At 45.8% G+C, this 22,092-nt stretch overlaps 1 protein-coding gene across 1 annotated transcript in view; it reads left to right on the top strand.

Moving 5' to 3' along the window:
• camsap3 (calmodulin regulated spectrin-associated protein family, member 3) overlaps positions 1-22,092 on the top strand; it is a 57,635-nt gene that overhangs the window by 5,105 nt on the left and 30,438 nt on the right. The window contains 1 exon segment of the mRNA XM_035770761.2: positions 9,559-9,821. Within this exon segment, the coding sequence (XP_035626654.2) occupies positions 9,559-9,821 (263 nt within the window).

Here is a 22,092-nt window from a genome sequence, read left to right as displayed (position 1 = left end):
CTGGGATTGATTTGCACTTTTCGCACCAAAGTACGTTCATATCTAGGAGACAGAATGCGTCTTCTTCCTGAGCGTCATGACGGCTGCGTGGTCCCATGGTGTTTATTTTTGCGCACTATTGTTTGTACATATGAACGTGGTACCTTCAGGCGTTTGGAAATTGCTCCCAAGGATGAACAGACTTGTGGATGTCTACAATTTATTTCTGAAGTCTTGCCTGATTTCTTTTGATTTTCCCATGATGTAAAGCAAAGAGGCACTGAGTTTGAAGGTAGGCCTTGAAATACATCCACCGGTACACTTCCAATTGACTCAAATTATGTCAATTAGCTTGTCAGAAGCTTCTAAAGGCATGACATACGTTTCTGGAATTTTCCAAGCTGTTTAAAGGCACAGCCAACTTAGTGTATGTAAACTTCTGACCCACTGGAATTGTGATAGTGAAATAATCTGTCTGTAAACAATTGTTGGAAAAATGTCTGTGTCATGCACAAAGTAGATGTCCTAACCAACTTGCCAAAACTGTAGTTTGTTAACAAGAAATTTGTGGAGTGGTTGAAAAACGAGTTTTAATGACTCCAACCTGGAGTATGTAAACTTCCGACTTCAACTGTGTTTAAATAAGGTATTCTGTTTTAGATTTTTAATACATTTGCAAACATTTCAAATAAACAGTTTTCGCTTTGTCATTATGGGGTATTGTGTGTCGATTGATGATCTAAAAAAATCTATTTTAGAATAAGGCTGTAACATAACAAAATGTGGAAAAATTCAAGGGGAGACTGTATGTATGTCTCAATTGAGGCATTCAAATCTTGGGGGATTTATATCAAAATTGTTATACACAAACCAGTAATAGTTTTTAAATGTTTAATTTAATTTGTTCCTTATTTAACCAAAGATGTCACATTGAATTTGACAGAGCATGGCAGTTGCAATGCCAGGATAGTGGGTTCGATTCCTGTGCGTAAAATGACTACAATCATGACTGTAAGTCCCTTTTGATAAAAGCGTCTGTTAAATGGCATATTATTATCTTTTTCAGTACGCCCTAGTTTTAACAATAGACAAGAATGCTGGTAACCCATGATGTCTGAAGTGTGTGTATGTGTGGTTAACCTCAACCTGTAGACATCAAAACCCTGAGGCCTGTAGTTATTTCGAGGGGTGTTTCAGGCAATCGGCATATCGACTTGAACCAGAGGGGGGTCATGTGGAACATTAGCCTAATCCACGGGATAATAACATGTTCACCATTAGTTGCCAGTCTTAAAACGAGGCCTGTCTTTGTCCTAAAGGCACTCAGCCTCTCCCACCATATAATGAAGGTTTTGATATTCCTGTGAACATGCTATGGAGGGATATCACCACAGCGACAACAACGGATCAACAATTGTCCACAACAACATTGTGATTTATGTTCTATAAATAATTTTTGATATTTTCTAGGATAATCATTTGAAGTAAATCTAATTTGATCGTAGATACTAATTTGGGTGTTCTCACTTAAAGCAGACATTTTGAGACTGTGCTTTCTCCCTCCCTCCCTCTTAGCGCTTACCTTGCACAGTTGAGCGTGTCAGAGTTCTTTCTGAATTATTTAAGGTGTAGACATGTTCATGAACGATCTTCGCAGGCCAGTCTGAGCACACTGGACCCCGGCCCCTAATCAGGAAATGTGTGGGCCTCTGTCTGCTTCTGGCAGCTGCTTTGTTCGGCCCTTAATTAAAACTAAGTGGTCTTAATGTGTTCACTGTTCCCATGACAACCCTTCTGAAATGTAACTCTGGTCAGCCAGCCAGTAAACCAGTCAGTTTGTCCGTCAGTCTGCCAGCCAGCCAGTCAGTCAGTCAGTCAGTGCTCTACCTGGTGTACAGTTCACCCGAATGGAGAGGGACAGAATGGATCCTTACAGAATCTTACCCATAATGACGCTTCGATTGAAACTAGGGCCAGCCTCTGTGTGTAGTCCTATTTCAGTGTTTTTAGTTTGTGACTGTCCATTTGTTGACGGCCACATGTCTGATGTTTATGACAAGACTGACCGGTCGGGCTAATTCAATCGATCAATTATAAATAGGACTACATGGACCTCTGCTCTGGTGCATCCCCCTGCCACGTCCTGTCAGTAGTGGGGTAGGGGTGTAGTAGACCACACACAGAGCAGAGCTCTTATATTCTACTCAATCACTACCTTTTACCCCAATTTACCTTAGACTATTCACTTATAGTGCTTGTGTAAGTTGTTTGAGACTTTTTGTGTATTACTCACCAAATTTCCATGATGTTTTATTACAACCCAGCTCGTGTATGACCTTTGACCCCTCACCTAGACCAAAAGATATGCCCTGACCCCTGACCTGTTATAGTGATAGTTGAGCGGCTGCTTTCCTGGAACCAGTTTCCCGGTTAATACACTCACTCACTCAGTTTACACAAAGTCGGACAAGTTAGTGTTTGCTATCCTCTTGAGGGGGTATGGATATCAATGTCCTGGTGACATTGTTATCCTCCATTTACTGCTCACTCGTTACCCTTTTACTGCTTTCCACTCACTCTTTTTTTCTAACTCCTATTCAATTTCCTTTGTGTCCTAAGTATTTTTTTTTTCAAACAAAGTGTGAACGGCTGTTGTTTTACTTGAAAGAGAGCAGGTGTGCTGCAGGCCTTTTTTAAAACTGCGGTTCCCAATACCTGAAATCCCATTTGCAAAATGTCTATTTCCAGCTGCTGCTGCTTCCCTGTCTGTTTCAACCTGGTGACGTGTGTGACACAGACTGGTCGTTCATCCTTCTGGACCGTCCCACAGGGAAATTCTGCTTGTATCGACTGTATCCATCTTGCTTTGCATCTTACTTTGCATTATGTAATTTAAAAAAAAAAAAAATTATCCACGTTGTATAGTGACGTGCTGCGTGGTGGAACTGCACTGGAAATCCTGAAAACATTATTATTATTCCACGTGCAGCGTCTGAAAACGCCTTGTGTGATCCATGCGGTGTCTTATGTTGCATTTCAATAGTCTAGCAACTTAGCGGGCCAATGTGCTTCCTTCCATCAGTCCAGTTATTTTGAATCAGAGTGGAGGAGGGAAAGGAGATGAGAAAAGGTCAACTGCTTTAGACTATTGAGATGCACCCGTAGTTTAACCTCCCTCACTTGGTCAGTCAGTTTGCATGAAACGTTTATACTGCTAACAATGTCCTGTGGTTTAACCACAAAGGAGCATTCACACACCCCAATGTAATCTTTCTTTATTTGACATACTAGTATTCTACACCTGGGTTGTGGTACTTCATGAACTTGTCCTGTAAGAACACAGATTATTGTTTTGTTTTCTGTTGCGAAAAGTTGTAGTGGGGAAGTCTGTGAAAGTACAGAAAGCTGGAGGGGGGTAAATGGAATGTTGTTTTTGGGAAAAGCTACCCATGCTATTGTGTGCCCTAAATAAAACCATTAACTTAATTAAAGGAACCCTAATGACAAAACGACAACATGGTCGGGCGACTCCCTTTATCCTTCAATCTCCTCTGATCTTCTCATGAGTCAGAGTTCACCATGTGATGTCCCTTTTTTTAAGTCTCCTTTCAGATACTAACCGAACTGTTCCTTTCTCATTGTTTTCAGCCTTCCAACTGTTTACCGTAGGGTTTGAAAATGAGTCTGTGTGTAGACTACATTTACTGTCCATCGAATAGGCCACGTCGGTCTCATCTAGGGCTGTGGCGGTCACGAAATGTTGTCAGCCGGTGATTGTCAAGAAAATAACTGCCAGTCTCACGGTAATTGACCGTTAATTAACAAACACATTTAGCATGTCCTGGCTTCCACACATGGCCTACAAGCCACTGATGCAGACATTTGTTACATCTACATTTTAAAAGGTCTCTAATTAATCCATTTAATGTAGCCTACACCATCACAATAAATCCATAATTTATTTTAGACAGGTCTAAAGAAACATTATATGAAGAAAATGTTGTCTATTTCAAAAGAACAGAATAGCATACTCTGAGTTGTCTGTATGTTAGGTCCTGATCTGGCTATGCCATATGGCTGTGGGCTACACTAGTTCATTTAGCAGACAAGATTTTCTTAGAATTCCTGGGCATTATTTTATATACACTTTGCTATATTATTTTATATAAGAATATAGGAAGAATACAATTGAACATAGCTGAATATTTTCTCCAAACGATTTGAGGGAGTGCACACATGCAGCTATTTTGTGTTGAGCAGTTAACAGCCACTCTGCTTAATTATTTATGTGACTTTAGTTGTGATACAAAGGTTGGGCTATATGCTTTGATTTTTAATACATTCTAAGGCTTTATGATGCGACTCCTAATGATGAATTGAAAAAAGTTGCATAAAAGGCATGAGCTCTACTTTATTTGCGCAGGCTGTACACACTTCATCAGTCTCTCATTCACAATTTTGATAAGCACTTGATAATTCCTTGAATTTCCCAGCTGCATCCCCTTTGTGTAGCTGTAATGCCACCTCAAAAACTCTTGTGTGACGCCTCCCGGGTGGCGCAGTGGTTAAGGGCGCTGTACTGCAGTGCCAGCTGTGCCACCAGAGACTCTGGGTTTGCGCCCAGGCTCTGTCGTAACCGGCCGCGCCCGGGAGGTCCATGGGGCGACGCACAATTGGCCTAGCGTCGTCCGGGTTAGGGAGGGTTTGGCTGGTAGGGAAATCCTTGTCTCATCGCGCACCATCGACTCCTGTGGCGGGCCGGGCTCCGTGCGCGCTAACCAAGGTTGCCAGGTGCACGGTGTTTCCTCCGACACATTGGTGCGGCTGGCTTCCGGGTTGGATGGCGCTGTGTTAAGAAGCAGTGCAGCTTGGTTGGGTTGTGTATCGGAGGACGCATGACTTTCAACCTTCGTGTCTCCCGAGCCCGCACGGGAATTGTAGCGATGAGACAAGATAGTAGCTACATAACAATTGGATACCACGAAATTGGGGAGAAAAGGGGTAAATTAAAAAAAAAATAATAATCTTGCGTGCATACTTATCCAATTCGAAGGCGCACATTTAAGATATTGGAAGAACTGTCCACATTTTACTTTTCGTTAGCCAACAAGATGAGTAGGCCTATCAACTTTTGTACTATGGGGGATAAATAGGTCAACAGAATAGGTCAACTGTTGTACTATCCCCCATAGTACAACAGTTGACCTATTCTGTGCAAGAAAGAAATATTCCAAACATAGTCAGGGACAGTTGTGGGATGCGATCAATCCCAAATTAATACAACCACTAGTATCAAACAATCGTTTTTATGCAATGTGGCTGATGCAACAGATCAGAACGTTTAGCTTAAAATGTTGATAAACTGTTCATAAGCGCATTGAAACTCACGTGCTGCATATGTATGCCAGTTAACGCTACCTGTTGTAAAGCGGATGAATGTGCTTAACTTCTTTAAATTATTTGGCCACTTTAGTTGTGATACAAACCTTATCAAAACATATATAGGCCTATGGGCTAGGCTACATGAGGTGTGATACAAACCTTATCAAAACATATATATAGGCCTATGGGCTAGGCTACATGAGGTGTGATACAAACCTTATCAAAACATATATAGGCCTATGGGCTAGGCTACATGAGGTGTGCGACTATGATTTGAAAAGAGTGTCTGTTTCTTGCCTTACTGCACACAAGCTGGGCATCATTCACGAGTGGTACTATATAATTCACAAGTGATACGCTAATATTGTCACCCATCAGGCTGTTCTTGATTTAATCTTGTCTTTACATATAATAAATAATATGTGTATGAAATTTGTTTTGGATTCAGAATGGACCATTATCATGCATCTGTCTCTAAACAGGGTCAGCTGAAATAAAATACGTCTCTATGCACTTACATAGCGAATGGAGGAAGCTTTTCCCCTGGTTAATTTTCATGCCAGCCAGGTAGGCTATACTCCTGTTGTATAGAGAAGCAATGTGCTTAATATTAGGAAAGTTGAGAAATAAATATCGTAGCCTACAGAAATGTTGCGCAACAGTAGCCTGTGGGCTCTCAAGTGTTTGATTAGATTTTCGATTACATTGGCATTGATGTCAGAGTGATTAAAGGGACAAATAAGAGTGCTGAGTACCAGGCAGTTAGCAAGTTGGGATACTAATGACCATCAGCAGCATCAGAGCTTGGAGAAGCCTAATTACCTTGATTAAACGGTCATGTGGAATTGAACTGCCGGTGTGGCGGTAATACGGTCACAACGTAACAGCCCTATAGTCTCATCCACCATAACAGCCCCAGTCTCATCCACTCTGAATACCGCCAAACCAGTTTTCAGAGCGTGTGTCAGATGTGGATTTTCAGGTTCATGTTTGTATAGGGTTTTGTGTGGCTGTGTTTACTGAAAACCAGTCGAAGTCGTGTTTACTTTGGGCTCTTCAACATCTTCCTGGACTGTGCTTCACATCATGTGCTGAGCTAAAGGGACTTGTTTCCTACATGGTGCTGTGTGCTCCATTGAGGTGGAAACAGTGTGCCTGCCTCAAATGGTATCCTATTCCCCTTATAATGCACTGACCTGAGCTAGTCAAAAGTAGTGCACTATAAAGGGAATATGGTGCCATTTGGGGCGGAGACACTGTTTTGGTTTGCCCTTTCCCAAGGTTCAGGTGACTTTCTCGTCCTAGCTGTACTTTGAGAAATGTGCCACAAAGCACAGGTTCCTGTCAACTCTTTATAGAACTCGCCTTAAAGATAATTTCCCACAAAGACTGCCCTCAGCTGAAAATAAAACACCAGGGTCGTGTTCAACGGGGCACACAAGAAAAAATGAACATTAGCTTTTCTTAATGGCTAGGCCAAGGTAGTCTGTGTTCTTCTGTTAATGCCTAATGAACAAGGCCCTGGTTATCTACCAGTACCACAGGGCTCTGTCTGGTAATTCTCCAATGCTGACGCTAACCTCTGGGCCTGGATGTCATGTCATTTCACTCCTCTTGACCCAGACTGATAATGTGGTTCCATACTGACCGCATCCCAAATGGCCAGGGTAGTGCACTATACAGGGAATGGGGTGCCATTTGGGATGCAAACACTGACTGACTGATGTGGGGTTGGAAATGGAGTGCACCACAGTGTCATTCTTCCCCCACGGGAACGACACCATCAGACCTGAACTGCTGATCAAACACTCACAGACAGGGAAATGGAGGGAGGAGTTGGTACTAGCCCCCAGGAAAGATCAAATTGTAACCAGTGTATCATGCCTGTCTCTGTAACCTTGTCTGTCTCCTGCAGGCCCTATGATTGGCTGGCTGGATTTGCTGTGGGAAACACAACACCGAGACACATGCCATATGCACACAAATGCACGCCACGCGCACACACAAACGCACATACAGGTACACATTCGCTCGCACACACCTTCGTTTAACCCCTACTCGGCCCTTCACTCAGATTGTAGTTGCAAGGCAGTCTAGCTTTGTCTATCCATACTCTATACCTTCATTATACACTGAGTGTACAAAACATTAGGAACACCTTCCTAATTTTGAATTGCATCCCCTTTTGCCCTCAACATACTCCATTCGTCAGGGCACGGACTCCACAAGGTTTCGCAAGCTTTCCACAGGGATGCTGGCCTGTGTTAATTTCAATGCTTCCCACATTTGTGTCAAGTTGGCTGGATGTCCTTTGGGTGGTGGACAATTCTTGATACACACAGGAAACTGTTGCGTGTGACAAACCCAGCAGCGTTGGGGTTCTTAACGCATTCAAACCAGTGCGCCTGGCACCTACTAACACACCTCGTTCAAAGGCACTTAAATCTTTTGTTTTGCCCATTCACCCTCTGAATGGCACACGTATACGCAACCCATGTCTCAAGGTTTAAAATCCTTCTTTAACCTGTCTCCTCCCCTTCAGCTACACTGGTTTGAAGTGGATTTAACAAGTGACTGACTATAAAGGATCATAGTTTTCAGCTGGTTTCTCCTGATCAGCCTGTCATGGAAAGTGCAGGTGTTCCTAGTGTTTTGTATACTCGGTGTATAATTGATGAGGAAACAGCCACTCTTAAGTTTGTTTTTATTAGATACTAAGAGACAAACAGAATATGTGTTTATCTGACAACAGGACTTTAAACTGTGTTTTGCCAATGATATTGTTAGGACTTTGAACTTCGTGTTCCTGTCCCATATCCAGAACAAACAGCTGAGAGATTGTGTCTGAGATGGCACCCTATTCCTTTTAAAGACCTCTGGTATTAAAGGGTGTGAAAGTTTAAACGTTAAAATGAAATTGAGATCCTTAATGTTAAGAAAAATTCCAAACCTAATTATAAAAAATACAAAAATAATACAAAATGGTAATAACATTTTTGTAGATGCAGAAAGTAAACAGCATAGTGGGTCAATTTCCGTGACAACTAAGAGCATTGGTTCTTTAGCTGCCACGCTGTGAACACGTGAAGCGAACCTGTGCACATGGGCGGATAGTTTGTGTGACTGAGAGCGGAAGTGTTGAATCTCGCTCAATCTCCATATCCTATTCATTGGTGATTACTGAAGTTCCGAGACATGGCAAGCCAAGAAATCTGCGAGATGCAGCATGGCATTGGGAGAGACAGCTTTTAATTGCCGATAGATCGTCTGTCTGTCTGGTAGCCGACATGCCTATTAGGGCCGTGACGATCCCAGTCTCGCAATATTTTTGTTCAATTTCAATAATGTAAACACGAAGCAGGTCAAACTAGTTGGTCCTTTAAAAACTAAACGTGACTCTGTATGACAACATAATGATGTTTCCAACATTACGGCTGAGTGGAGGCTGTTATAGCAGCAAAATGAGGGACCAACTCCATATTAAATGCCCTTGATTTTGGAATGAGATGTTCGACGAGCAGGTGTCCACATACTTTTGGTCATGTAGTGTATCACGATACTGGTATCGTTCCCAGCGCCCTACTGCCTATACTGTGCACCTCCGTTCTCTCTCCGTCCCTCGCGAGCTCGCTATGGAAGATGCGAGTGTTTGATTAGTTCCCGTACTTCCGAGAACAGTCTCTTCCGTTCCAAAAATATTGAATCCTACCGGAATCGAATCTTGACAGTCCGAAAGGGGAGTCAACGTGCAAGGAGTGGTCTCTCCACCACTAAGTCATTGTCGTTAACAGTTGGAAAAATGGCAGAGAAAGGCAAATCACAGCAGCGAAGTCCTGTATGGCAATACTTTGAGAAGTGAAACGAGAACGAAATGCAAACTTTCCGAGTTGGAATTGAGGTACGGTAATGGTAGTACAGGTGCGATGCTTAACCATCTGACAGGGACTCAAACCGTTTCTTGCAGCAGCGAAGCTTTCTTATTGTTATTGTTTTTATTGGAACACCGATAAAACATTGGCGTTTTAAACGTTGAGAAAAATGTTTAATTTCTCACATCTCTATCTGGTATATTGGATGCAGTCCGGGTGTCTTTTCTGTATTTTCTCCCTCAGTGACCTTGTTTTCCCTATTAATAGTGTACTCTGCTCCCACATTATTATTTCCCTCACTGTTTTTGTCCCTCTTCTCCGTCCGTAGAGCATGTTCCAGTGGAGTTGCGGGAGCCCTTCTACTGTGACCAGTATGAGCAGGAGCACCTGAAGCCCCCCGTCACACGCCTCCTGCTCTCCTCTGAACTCTACTGCCGCACCTATGGTCTGCTGCAGGCGGACCAGGTGGGGTCAGGGGCCCCAAAAGACAACGCCACCCTGCTGCAGCTCCTCGCCAACAGGGGCGTGACCCCCAAAGATCAAGACGTCCCCGTGACTGACGCGGACCTCCGGCATAAACCAATCAAAATGGTAAGAGATGGGTGTGGCATATGGCGTGTTGACATGGTAATCTTGGCGCCAAGAGCCAAGTCTCGTGTCATGTTAGGTTTCGTCTGACACGAGAGACTTATGGTTCGAGTTATGAGAAATAGAGGAAGATTTCTGTTTTGCCACTAGTCTTTGTCTCTAATGGTAATGCCCCTGGGATGGGAATGGGATGACTGCCACAACACACAGGTTCAATTGAGGGAAGATCGAAGCTGTGCTGGAAACTGCCACTGGACCGGTCCTGGTGTCACAATAATCCATTCGGCAGTGATCGATCTGGTCGCCTGGGCATACGGTCTGCCTAATAGGGACACACAGGCATTGTCTGGTCACCCTCAGACTGCTGGTCCAGGGGGAGTGGGAAGGTTAAAGCAGTGGAGGGGGGTTGGGGTGTGTAGGGTGGGCATGTATGGGGAGGGGGTGGGTGGGTTAGGGTTGGGTCGCACAGGAAGGGACTTGTTTATGCTTTGATTCCACGGATTAGACAACATTAAAAAAAGACCCCCTTTCCGGGCCCCTGAAGATGAGTGGATCCAGCTGTGAGGACCAGGGGTACGTCAGGGGGGATTCAGTCTTAATTCTGGGTGTAGCATGGTAGGGGTGGGACTGGGAGGGGAGGCCTGGAGAAGGTAGTGTTTCCGAGACAATAGGTGGCTCTGACTAGGCCTTACAGTCGTGGCCAAAAGTTTTGAGAATTACACAAATATTAATTTCCACAATGTTTGCTGCTTCAGTGTCTTTAGATATTTTTGTCAGATGTTACTATGGAATACTGAAGTATAATTACAAGCATTTCATAAGTGTCAAATGCTTTTATTGACAATTACATGAAGTTGATGCAAAGAGTCAATATTTGCAGTGTTGACCCTTCTTTTTCAAGACTTCTGCAATCCGCCCTGGGATGCGGCCAATTAACTTCTGGGCCACATCCTGACTGATGGCAGCTCATTCTTGCATAATCAATGCTTGGAGTTTGTCAGAATTTGTGGGTTTTTGTTTGTCACCTGCCTCTTGAGGATTGACCACAAGTTCTCAATGGGATTAAGCCACTTAGTTCTCACTTTTGCCTTATTGCAAGGTGCTCCATCATGCTGGAAAGGCATTGTTCGTCACCAAACTATTCCTGGATGGTTGGGAGAAGTTGCTCTCGGAGGATGTGTTGGTACCATTCTTTATTCATGGCTGTGTTCTTAGGCAAAATTATGAGTGAGCCCACTCCCTTGGCTGAGAAGCAACCCCACACATGAATGGTCTCAGGATGATTTACTGTTGGCATGACACCGGACTGATGGTAACGCTCACCTTGTCTTCTCCGGACAAGCTTTTTTCTGGATTCCCCAAACAATCGGAAAGGGGATTCGTCAGAGAAAATGACTTTACCCCAGTCCTCAGCAGTCCAATCCCTGTACCTTTTGCAGAATATCAGTCTGTCCCTGATGTTTTTCCTGGAGAGAAGTGACTTCTTTGCTGCCCTTCCTGACACCATCCTCCAAAAGTCTTCGCCTCACTGTGCGTGCCGATACACTCACACCTGCCTGCTGCCATTCCTGAGCAAGCTCTGTACTGGTGGTGCCCTGATCCCGCAGCTGAATCAACTTTAGGAGACGGTCCTGGCGCTTGCTTGACTTTTTTGGCCACCCTGAAGCCTTCTTCACAACAATTTAACTGCTCACACCTGTGTTAACGAGAGAATCACTGACATGTCAGCTGGTCCTTTTGTGGCAGGGCTGACATGTCAGTGGAAATGTTTTTTTGGAATTCCGTTCATTTGCCTGGCAAAGAGGGACTTTGCAATTAATTGCAATTCATCTGATCACTCTTCATAACATTTTGGAGTATATGCAAATTGCCATCATACAAACTGAGGCAGCAGACTTTGTAAAAATAATATTTGTGTCATTCTCAACTTTTGGCCACAACTGTAGAACAGAGCAATGGGTAAACTGCTCAGCACCAGTGAAACCAGAGCTCCCTTTGTTAAGAGAACACGTTGGGCTCTGTTACGAGCTGGTAGCTGGCTCTCTCTCTTCTCTTCTTTCTTTTTGTGTGTGTGTTTCTCTCTCTCTAACCACATTTTCATCCACAGTTTTTATGCGAATTACAACCGCTGTGACGGAAAAAGGGAGTTTCGGTACAATTTGATAAATGGCAATCCAATAATTTGTTCGTTTGACAAGGTGGGATCTTTTTGTACCGTTAAAGTGTCTTAAGTGTGTTATGTGAGAAATAGACCATCCAATAGACCATCCATAATCCATGCAGTTTATTAGACTAAAGATTAAAGACGGTACCTTCAGAAAGTATTCACACCCCTTGACTAATTAAATTGAGATTTGGTGTCACTGGCCTACACACAATACCCAAAAGTGGAAATAGGTTTTTAGAAATTAAATTGTTTTTGACCAATTTAATTACACATGAACAGCTGCAATGTCAATAAGTATTCAACCCCTTTGTTATGGCCAGCCTAAATCATCTAAGGAGTAAAAATGTGCTTAACAAGTCACATAAGTTGCATGTACTCACTCTGTGTGTGTGTGATTAATAGTATTAAACATGATTTTTCTTTAATGACTACCTCATCTCTGTACCCATGTTTTCACCTTGTCATTATTCTGGAGGGCTGAGCCTGTTCAAATAGGAACTGTGTAACATTACAGCTCCATGTCTCTTCTTTCACTATACCCAATTTAACCACCGTCTCCAATGTTAGTCTCCAACTAATTCAATATTATACGCCCTAGATTTTACTTTGAAATGTGACTTAGACGTATCAATATGAGACGTGGAGGACTTTTGTAAACAATTCATGGAATTCCAACTGGAGCACAATAGACATCGTATAATTCTCATTATACATCATGAAAGTGCTGTAGTCAAAGGCTACAGTTAGACTGCATGAGCATACTTTGACCTTCTCCTAATTTTTACAGTGTGACTTTAACCATATTACCCCCCTCTCTCCCCATCTAATACTGTATAATATTCACTGCAACATCTATGTTCTCACCCCCATCCAGCGCAGCTCCTCTAGCAGACACCGGCCCAACAGACACCGGGTCTGTGATTTGAATGCCTCGAAGTCAGTCTCTGGAGAACCTGTGTAGCTGTAGTCAGGCGTGTTTCCCTCATAGTCGTTCAGGTGAAAGTAGAACGCTCCATTACCCCTGTCTCCACCTCTTTCTGCCTCTGCCTCTCTGCTTCTCTGCCTGGTGCCTCTAATAGGGGAGCTACACTGGGCCGGCGAGCCGCTTTATCAAGTGCTCTCGGCTGTGAGCAATTATTGCAAATAAAACTAGAGTGTAATGTTACGCTGAGCAGCGCACGCCTCTCGTGAAACTGCCTGGAGCCCTCTACCTGTTGTCCAGGGCACCAGGTGGTGTGTTTGCTGTCTGCAGGTCCTTGTACTAATTGCACCAGTGGTGTGTGAGGGGAGAGGTGTGCTGTGCTGTCTCATCCAGGCCTGGGTTCAAATAGTATTGACGCTCTTTCAAACACTTAAGCTGCGCTCGATTGAGCTTGCGTGGCTGGCGCAATGGAACCAATGGAATAGTGGAGGTGAGAGTTGTGCTCCGCTGTGCTCAGCTAGTACTGTCTGTGTTCCCGCTATTGCTGTCTGTGCTGTTCAGCTGGTGCTGTCTCAGCTCCATGGTGGTGATGGTGTTGCTGCCATGCCACCAGGCCTGGGAGGCTCCCTCAGCCTCAGCTGGCCAAGAGCTAGTAGTGAGACTCACCACTGTTAGGCTACTACTGCTGCTACTCAACTTGCACTTGTATTGCTCTCTGAGCTTGAGCTGTAGACAGTGCTGCTGTCTGAGCTGGGCCACTGCCTGGCTCTGTCAGGGGAGGAAAGTGGGTCATGCAACACTTACGCACAGCGTTAGGAGGATGGAACAGTGCATCAATGTGGGCCTCGGCCAGTAAACGGCTTTAGAGCAACAGCAATCTGCTGCTGTAGTGTGCGGCTTTATATGAAAGCTCATCTGTGTCATACACGCATGAATACACACACACACACACACACACACACACACACACACACACACACACACACCAACCAAAGTAGTAAAATACTACTTAAGTATATTTAAAACCAAATACGTTTATACTTTTACTCAAGTATGAAGTGTAAATGTAATTGCTAAAATATACTTAAGTATCAAAAGTAAAAGTATGAATAATTTAGCATTCCTTATATTAAGCAAACCACACGGCACAATTTTTTAAAATGTACATTTATTTACGTATAGCTAGGGTCACACTCCAACACGCAGACATAATTTACAAATGAAGCATGTGTGTGTAGTGAGTACGCCAGATCAGAGGCAGTGGGGATGACCAGGGATGTTCTCTTGATAAGTGTGTGAGCTGGACCATTTTCTGTCCTGCTAAGCATTCAAAATGTAACCAGTACTTTTGGGTGTCAGGGAAAATGTATGGAGTAAAAACTTCTTTAGGAATGTAGTGAAGTAAAAGTTGTCAAAAATATAAATAGTAAAGTAGAGATATCCCCAAAAACTAAAGTAGTACTATTTTTCCTTAAGTACTTTACACCACTGCCTATCGCTCCACAAAAGCCTAACGCTCTGCAAGGGAAACACCTCAAGGTCTCAGAGCAAGTGACGTCACTGATTGAAACGCTAGTAGCCCACACCGCTAACTAGCTAGCCATTTCACACCGGAGACACACACACACACACACACGCACAGTGAGGGTAAACAGAATATATTATTGTTTGCAAACAGCTAACATTTATATTGCCTTTTAAAGCTGTTACACTGTATGATATTGACCAGTCTTCTCTCTGGTTGTGTCCCAAATACCAAGAACCCTATTTCCTGTGGGCCCTGGTCAAAAGTAGTGCACTATGGCGGGAATAGGGTGTCCTTTTGGAGGTTACCACTGTTATCAATAACCTCGCAGATTACATCATCAGCTCCAAATGAGGCTGGGGCAAAACAAGCTAAATGAAATGCCTGCCACCTGCAGTATAGATATTCTAAATAGGATACTTTCTCTAGTGCCCCACCTTAGAATGCCGCTGTCACTGAGCCATCTAGATCACTCAGCCAGTCTTGGGCTGGCACCCTATTTCCCCATGTCCCTCAAACTCAACTCTGGACCTCAAAACTCTTTTTTTAAATTTTTTTTTATGAAACAATTGTTTTTGAATGGAATCCTTGTTTATGTTGTCAGATTTAAGTTTTGGCCATTTAGCACTCTTATCCAGAGCGACTCAGTCAGTGAAGTTCATTCAAATGTTATATGGCCTACATATGACAAAGGCATGAGTGGAGTGGTGGGGGTGGTCAGAGGATCACCCTGTTTCAGAAGTCCCTGCCTGTGTCTATGGTTGGTTTTTGTTAGTGAGTCGCTGACAACGTGGACCTAACTCATACTGCTGTGTACGCAAGTTTTCGCTCAAGTTAGCATCCGTCTAGAGCTCAGTAGGAATTAGAAGCGGCACAGGCTGGGTCCCAAGTGGCACCCCATTCCCTATTTAGTGCACTACTTTTGACCAGGTCCCAGTAGTGCACCCATAGGGCTCTGGTCAAAAGGAGTGCACTATATAGGACAGAGGTTGCCATTTGGTACGCAGACTCACTTTATCCCCTGGATCAGGATGCTGCTGAACATCGTCTCAAAACATTTGGCCCATCACGTGACCTCCCAGGCCTGCCAAGGGGGGGAATAACATTTAGTTGTATTTTCTTTTGTTTGTTGCAGAGAAGAGTCAACAAAGGAAAGCTGCAGGGATTACAACATTGATCTTGGAGGTTGGTTTGGAGGGGACATTGGGAGGGTTGCAAAAAGCTGGCGCAGCACAGATTGGTGTGGTTTTGCTGATGCTTCAGTATTTAGTATCTAGTTAGACATGTCCAATACCATGTGCTGTTCTTGTCAGTGGAGCTTGGGGTGTCGGGAAGAGCACCAGCCCCACCAAACCCCACCGCGCTGCCCCCCGAACTCCCACTGATCCCCCAGACCTGGCTGGCTGGCTGGCTGGCTGGCTGGCTGGCTGGCTGGCTGGCTGGCTGGCTGTCTGATCCTTCGCTTTGTCCCTCTGTCTAACCCTGGATTTCATGAGTACGGGGCTGTGGCCGGGGGGGGGGGTTCAGAGAGTTAAGTCATATTTCAAACATAATCAGATTTCATCTTTTATCCGTCATAATCGCTCTTAACGATCTGCGAGATGAATTTAGTGTTTGTTTCCCTGTTATTGTTATTATTGACATGGATGATAGTCGCAGTATTTCCAGAGCAGAGATGAGTGATTTCCTTATGGACAGCTTATTCTATATAGCTTTATTATATTATTTAATATATTGGAGGATATGTTATGTCCGGTCAGCACAAGAGGATTCTGAGCAGAGCGCCCCGGTGTTAAGCCGGCGGGGCGGGGGGGGTAGAGCACCACTGCCACGCTCAGGATTGTGGGTGGTGAGGTGCATTGTAGGTCAGATTGTTGGTTGTTATGGCGATTTTGCTGGCGGACTGTGTGCCCTGTGTTCCAGGTTTGCACCTCTCTCTACCCCCCTCTCCCTTCTCATTAGTGAGAACTTGTGATTTGGCTTAGCAAGCTCCGCAGGGTTGGGACAGGAAATCTGTGACCCCCCCTCTTTTCCCAACCCCTCCTCTTCCTCCCTACTCTGCTTTCATTCCACGCTCTAGTTGTGAATGACCCTGTAGTCTACTCCCTCCTGAATGATCACGGTATTACACCACAGTGAAACAGTCCCAGCCCCACCAGTAAAGAGCTTATTCTCACTGAATAAGAGTTATCTGGACAAAATGTTGATGTACGAGCCGAGAGAGGGTTTGGTTGACGTTCTTGCTTACGCAACAAGTCACAAGCATGTGCAGACAATTAAACGTGTGGCAACCTGGCATTTGCCCCAGCACTTTTAATTTTGTTTAATACAAAATGTTGACACTCAAGCGTTTAAAAATGGGACAAAGTAATGTTTTTTTAATTTTTTTATTATCTGATTCGCCTCATGATTTGTTTGACAGGATTTGAATGTTTTCATTCTCTCCAGGGCCAGGAGTTTTTCCAGGAGTTTTTTTTTTTAACCATATGATCAGATTATAAACAAATCTGGTCCCGTCATAGCCCATATAACACTGTTTTTTTTTACAGCTGATTTTATTACTATGTCTTAACCGGAGTTTTACCTGGTTAGGTCAGCCTACCAGACCAAGAACAACTCTGGGGCCCCAGGAAACCCCCCACCACTCACCACTCTGGGACCTATGGTGCCACCTCTGAAATCACCACACAATGTTACAAATGAAAAAAACATTTTATTTTATTTCATTATCTATCTAAAACATGTTGACTTATGTAAGTAAAACAACATATCTCAACATTTTGTAGACATAGTATTTTGTAGACATAGACTTCCATTGTTTTGCGTGGCTCAGCAGAGGTGGCAGCTACTGCGACCAATTTCAGAATGTAACGGGCAATTTAAGGTAAACACTCAAGGAAAATGTCTACATTTCAGCTGTTTCAAAAACATTGTTCTGCTATTACCATTTATACTGTAAGAGTGTTGAGCTCAACGAGACCATTCTGTTTACACTGCCCTGCTCAGAGGAGGAGGAGGAGGAGGAGGGGGGCTGTCGGGCGCGACCTTCGGAGGTAGCGCTCGAGACTAGAGGATGGCCGATTATAATTAGAGCCGATTTGAAGTTTTCATAACAATCGGTAGTCTGCATTTTTGGACACCGATTATGGCCTATTACATCACACTGCACGAGGAGACTGCGTGGCAGGCTGACTACTTGTTATGCGAGTGCAGCAAGGAGCCAAGGTAAGCTGCTAGCTAGCATTAAACTTATCTTATAAAAAACAATCAACCAATCATAATCACTAGTTAACTACACATGGTTGATGATATTACTAGTTTATCTAGCTTGTCCTGCATTGCATATAATCGATGCGGTGCCTGTTAATTTATCAATCACAGCCTACTTCGCCAAACGCGTGATGATTTAACGCGCATTCACGAAAAAAGCACTGCACCAATGTGTACCTAAACATCAATGCCTTTATTAAAATCAATACACAAGTATATATTTTTATACTTTAGCTAATATTGCCTGGTAACATTAATTTATTTTAACTAGGGAAATTGTCACTTCTCTTGCATTCAGTGCAAGCAGAGTCAGGGGGTATGCAGCAGTTTGGGCCACCTGGCTCGTTGCAAACTGTGTGAAGACCATTTCTTCCTAACAAAGACCGTAATTAATTTGCCACAATTGTACATAACTATGACAAAACATTGAAGGTTGTGCAATGTAACAGCAATATTTAGACTTAGGGATGCCACCCGTTGGTTCCGTATTTCACTGAAAGAATAAACGTTTTGTTTTCGAAATGATAGTTTACGGATTTGACCATATTAATGACCTAAGGCTCGTATTTCTGTGTGTTATTATAACTAAGTTTATGATTTGATAGAGCAGTCTGACTGAGCGGTGGAAGGCAGCAGCAGGCTCGTAAGCATTCATTCAAACAGCACTTTCCTGCATTTGCCAGCAGCTCTTCGCTAGGCTTCAAGCAATGCGTTGTATATGACTTCAAGCCTATCAACTCCTGAGATTAGGCTGGCAATATTATAGTGCCTATAAGAACATCCAATAGTAAATGGTATATGAAATACAAATGGTGTAGAGAGAGAGAAAGTCCTATAATCACTACAACCTAAAACTACAAACGTGGGAATATTGAAGACTCATGTTAAAAGGAACCACCAGCTTTCATATGTTCTCGTGTTCTGAGCAAGGAACTTAAACGTTAGCTTTTTTATATGGCACATATTGCACTTTCACTTTCTTCTCCAACACTGTTTTTGCATTATTTAAACCAAATTGAACATGTTTCATTATTTATTTGAGACTAAATTGATTTTATTGATGTATTATATTAAAATAAGTGTTAATTCAGTGTTGTCGTAATTGTCATTGTTACAAATATATAAATAATCAGCCGATTTAATCGGTATCGGCTTTTTTTTGGTCCTCCAATTATCGGTATCGGCGTTGAAAATCATAGTCGGTCGACCTCTACTCAAGACATAAGTATTGTCTCTCGAATTGATACCTCTCGAGAACCTCTCAAATGTGCCTTTGCTATCGTCCATGTGAAACCGGCTTCAGTTTCCTCCTCCCCTCCTCACACTCTCACTAGTTCTGTCACTCTCTCATATTCCTCTCTACTGTCAGTCTTTCTCTCTTTGTCCAAAATTCCACACTCTCAGACTGTAGTTCCTCTCATTTTAACATGAAGGTAATGGCTCCCTCTGTGTCTGAGTCTCTGTTTGGATGCTTTACTGTATTTCCCTCTACTTTTTGTCTTCTAAATTGAACACTTGAAAAGGCAGCCATTGCAGTGACATGATGACAAATGGCTCAGCTCCACATCCATTCCAGTCACTCTGTTGTGGGTAATCGGTGTCAGGGAGTGGTGTTCTGACTAAGGGTGACTGAATCTCTCTCTCCCCGTTAGAGAGAGCTACTGGGCTGGTTGGAAATGGCATCGCCACCCCTCTCCCCTCCTCAGACAGCCCAGCTCAACCCAGACCATGCAGACATCATGAAAGCTTTATATCCATGCTACCCTGAGTGCTCTCAGCCCTTGTCTTTCCTCCCTCGCCCTGGCCCTGCACTGACTGTGCTAGCCAGGTTGTCCCCCAACCCCGTATTTCACCTCAGCCCCTGTCGCTGCCCCCAGTCCCCGTCTTTGCCCCCAGTCCCCCGTCTTTGCCCCCAGTCCCCCGTCTTTGCCCCCAGTCCCCCGTCTTTGCCCCCAGTCCCCGTCTTTGCCCCCAGTCCCCGTCTTTGCCCCCAGTCCCCGCCTTTGCCCCCAGTCCCCCGCCTTTGCCCCCAGTCCCCCGCCTTTGCCCCCAGTCCCCGCCTTTGCCCCCAGTCCCCCGTCTTTGCCCCCAGTCCCCCGTCTTTGCCCCCAGTCCCCCCGTCTTTGCCCCCAGTCCCCGTCTTTGCCCCCAGTCCCCGTCTTTGCCCCCAGTCCCCGCCTTTGCCCCCAGTCCCCGCCTTTGCCCCCAGTCCCCGCCTTTGCCCCCAGTCCCCGTCTTTGCCCCCAGTCCCCCGTCTTTGCCCCCAGTCCCCGTCTTTGCCCCCAGTCCCCGTCTTTGCCCCCAGTCCCCCGTCTTTGCCCCCAGTCCCCCGTCTTTGCCCCCAGTCCCCGTCTTTGCCCCCAGTCCCCGTCTTTGCCCCCAGTCCCCGTCTTTGCCCCCAGTCCCCGTCTTTGCCCCCAGTCCCCCGTCTTTGCCCCCAGTCCCCGTCTTTGCCCCCAGTCCCCGTCTTTGCCCCCAGTCCCCCGTCTTTGCCCCCAGTCCCCGTCTTTGCCCCCAGTCCCCGTCTTTGCCCCCAGCCCCCGTCTTTGCCCCCAGTCCCCCGTCTTTGCCCCCAGTCCCCAGTCTTTGCCCCCAGTCCCCCCCTTTGCCCCAGCCCCCCGTCTTTGCCCCCAGCCCCCGTCTTTGCCCCCAGCCCCCCGTCTCTGCCCCCAGCCCCCCGTCTTTGCCCCCAGCCCCAGTCTCTGCCCCGTCTCTGCCCCCAGCCCCAAGCCCCCCGTCTCTGCCCCCAGCCCCCGTCTCTGCTTTCCCAGCCCCCCGTCTCTGTCTTTCCCCAGCCCCCGTCTCTGTCTTTCCCCCAGCCCCCCGTCTCTGTCCCCAGCCCCCGTTTCCCCAGCCCCCCGTCTCTGTCTTTCCCCAGCCCCGTCTCTGTCTTTCCCCAGCCCCCGTCTCTGTCTTTCCCCAGCCCCCCTCTCTGTCTTTCCCCAGCCCCCGTCTCTGTCTTTCCCCAGCCCCCGTCTCTGTCTTTCCCCAGCCCCCGTCTCTGTCTTTCCCCAGCCCCCGTCTCTGTCTTGCCCCAGCCCCGTCTCTGTCTTGCCCCAGCCCCCGTCTCTGTCTTGCCCCAGCCCCCGTCTCTGTCTTGCCCCAGCCCCCCGTCTCTGTCTTGCCCCAGCCCCCCGTCTCTGTCTTGCCCCAGCCCCCGTCTCTGTCTTGCCCCAGCCTCCGTCTCTGTCTTGCCCCAGCCTCCGTCTCTGTCTTGCCCCAGCCTCAGTCTCTGTCTTGCCCCAGCCTCCGTCTCTGTCTTGCCCCAGCCTCCGTCTCTGTCTTGCCCCAGCCTCCGTCTCTGTCTTGCCCCAGCCTCCGTCTGTCTTGCCCCAGCCTCCGTCTCTGTCTTGCCCCAGCCTCCGTCTCTGTCTTGCCCCAGTCTCTGTCTTGCCCCAGCCTCCGTCTCTGTCTTGCCCCAGCCTCCGTCTCTGTCTTGCCCCAGCCTCCGTCTCTGTCTTGCCCCAGCCTCCGTCTCTGTCTTGCCCCAGCCTCCGTCTCTGTCTTGCCCCAGCCCCCGTCTCTGTCTTGCCCCCGTCTCCGTCTCTGTCTTGCCCCAGCCCCCGTCTCTGTCTTGCCCCAGCCTCCATCTCCGTCTCTCCCCTTGCACTACACTGCAGACAATACGTATACATTGAACAGACAAGTCTTGGCTCACAGATAAGCTAGTAGTGTGACCTTGCCTCCGTTGAGCACAACACAGCCCTAGAGTGAGGAGGGGAGAGCCCAGTCGTCTCTCCCAGTGCCCAGCGCCCTCCATCCCTCCCCTAGGTAGAATGGTATGTGACAGCAGGGCAACGGTGGCTGGGCTGGCACTGCCATGTAGTCTCTAGTCTCTCTCTCTCTCCCTCTTTCTCTCTCGCACTGTCATTCTCTCACACACACACACACACACACACAGCACTGTGCCGATGTCAGTACTTTACACCCAGCACGGAGAGGCGGGCGGGCGGGCGGGCGGAGAGATTCAGGCCGCAGCCTTGGAGCAGCAGCAGTAGTGTGTGTGCATGCTATGATAACTACCAGTCGGGGAGAATTTGAGTTCAGAAAAAGTAAAACAACAAGTATAGTAGAAGGGGCTGGTTAGTGCAGATTAGGCTCAGACTAAAGAGGGATTGAGGTGGAAGAAAGGGAATCTGTTGTTATGAGCTGTCTGTCCTCTCCATTGCTCTACTTTTGACCAGGTCCCATTGGTCTCTGGTCAAAAGTAGTGCACTAGGTAGGGAATAGTGTGCCATTTGGGACTCAGACAGGGTTAATGATTATAACCTTGGGAGGGGGCTCTGGTTAGCCAATAGAGAGAAGGGAGGAGGCTTGCTGCTGGTAAGCCATAGGGCTCTGGTCAAAATAGAGCTGGGCCGTCTTTTACTATATAACGGTATTGATCTTT

Source organism: Oncorhynchus keta, chromosome 5, assembly GCF_023373465.1.
Source record: "Oncorhynchus keta strain PuntledgeMale-10-30-2019 chromosome 5, Oket_V2, whole genome shotgun sequence".
NCBI lineage: Eukaryota > Metazoa > Chordata > Actinopteri > Salmoniformes > Salmonidae > Oncorhynchus > Oncorhynchus keta.
Note: the sequence above shows the minus strand (reverse complement) of the source record. Positions and strands in the feature narration are given on the sequence as shown.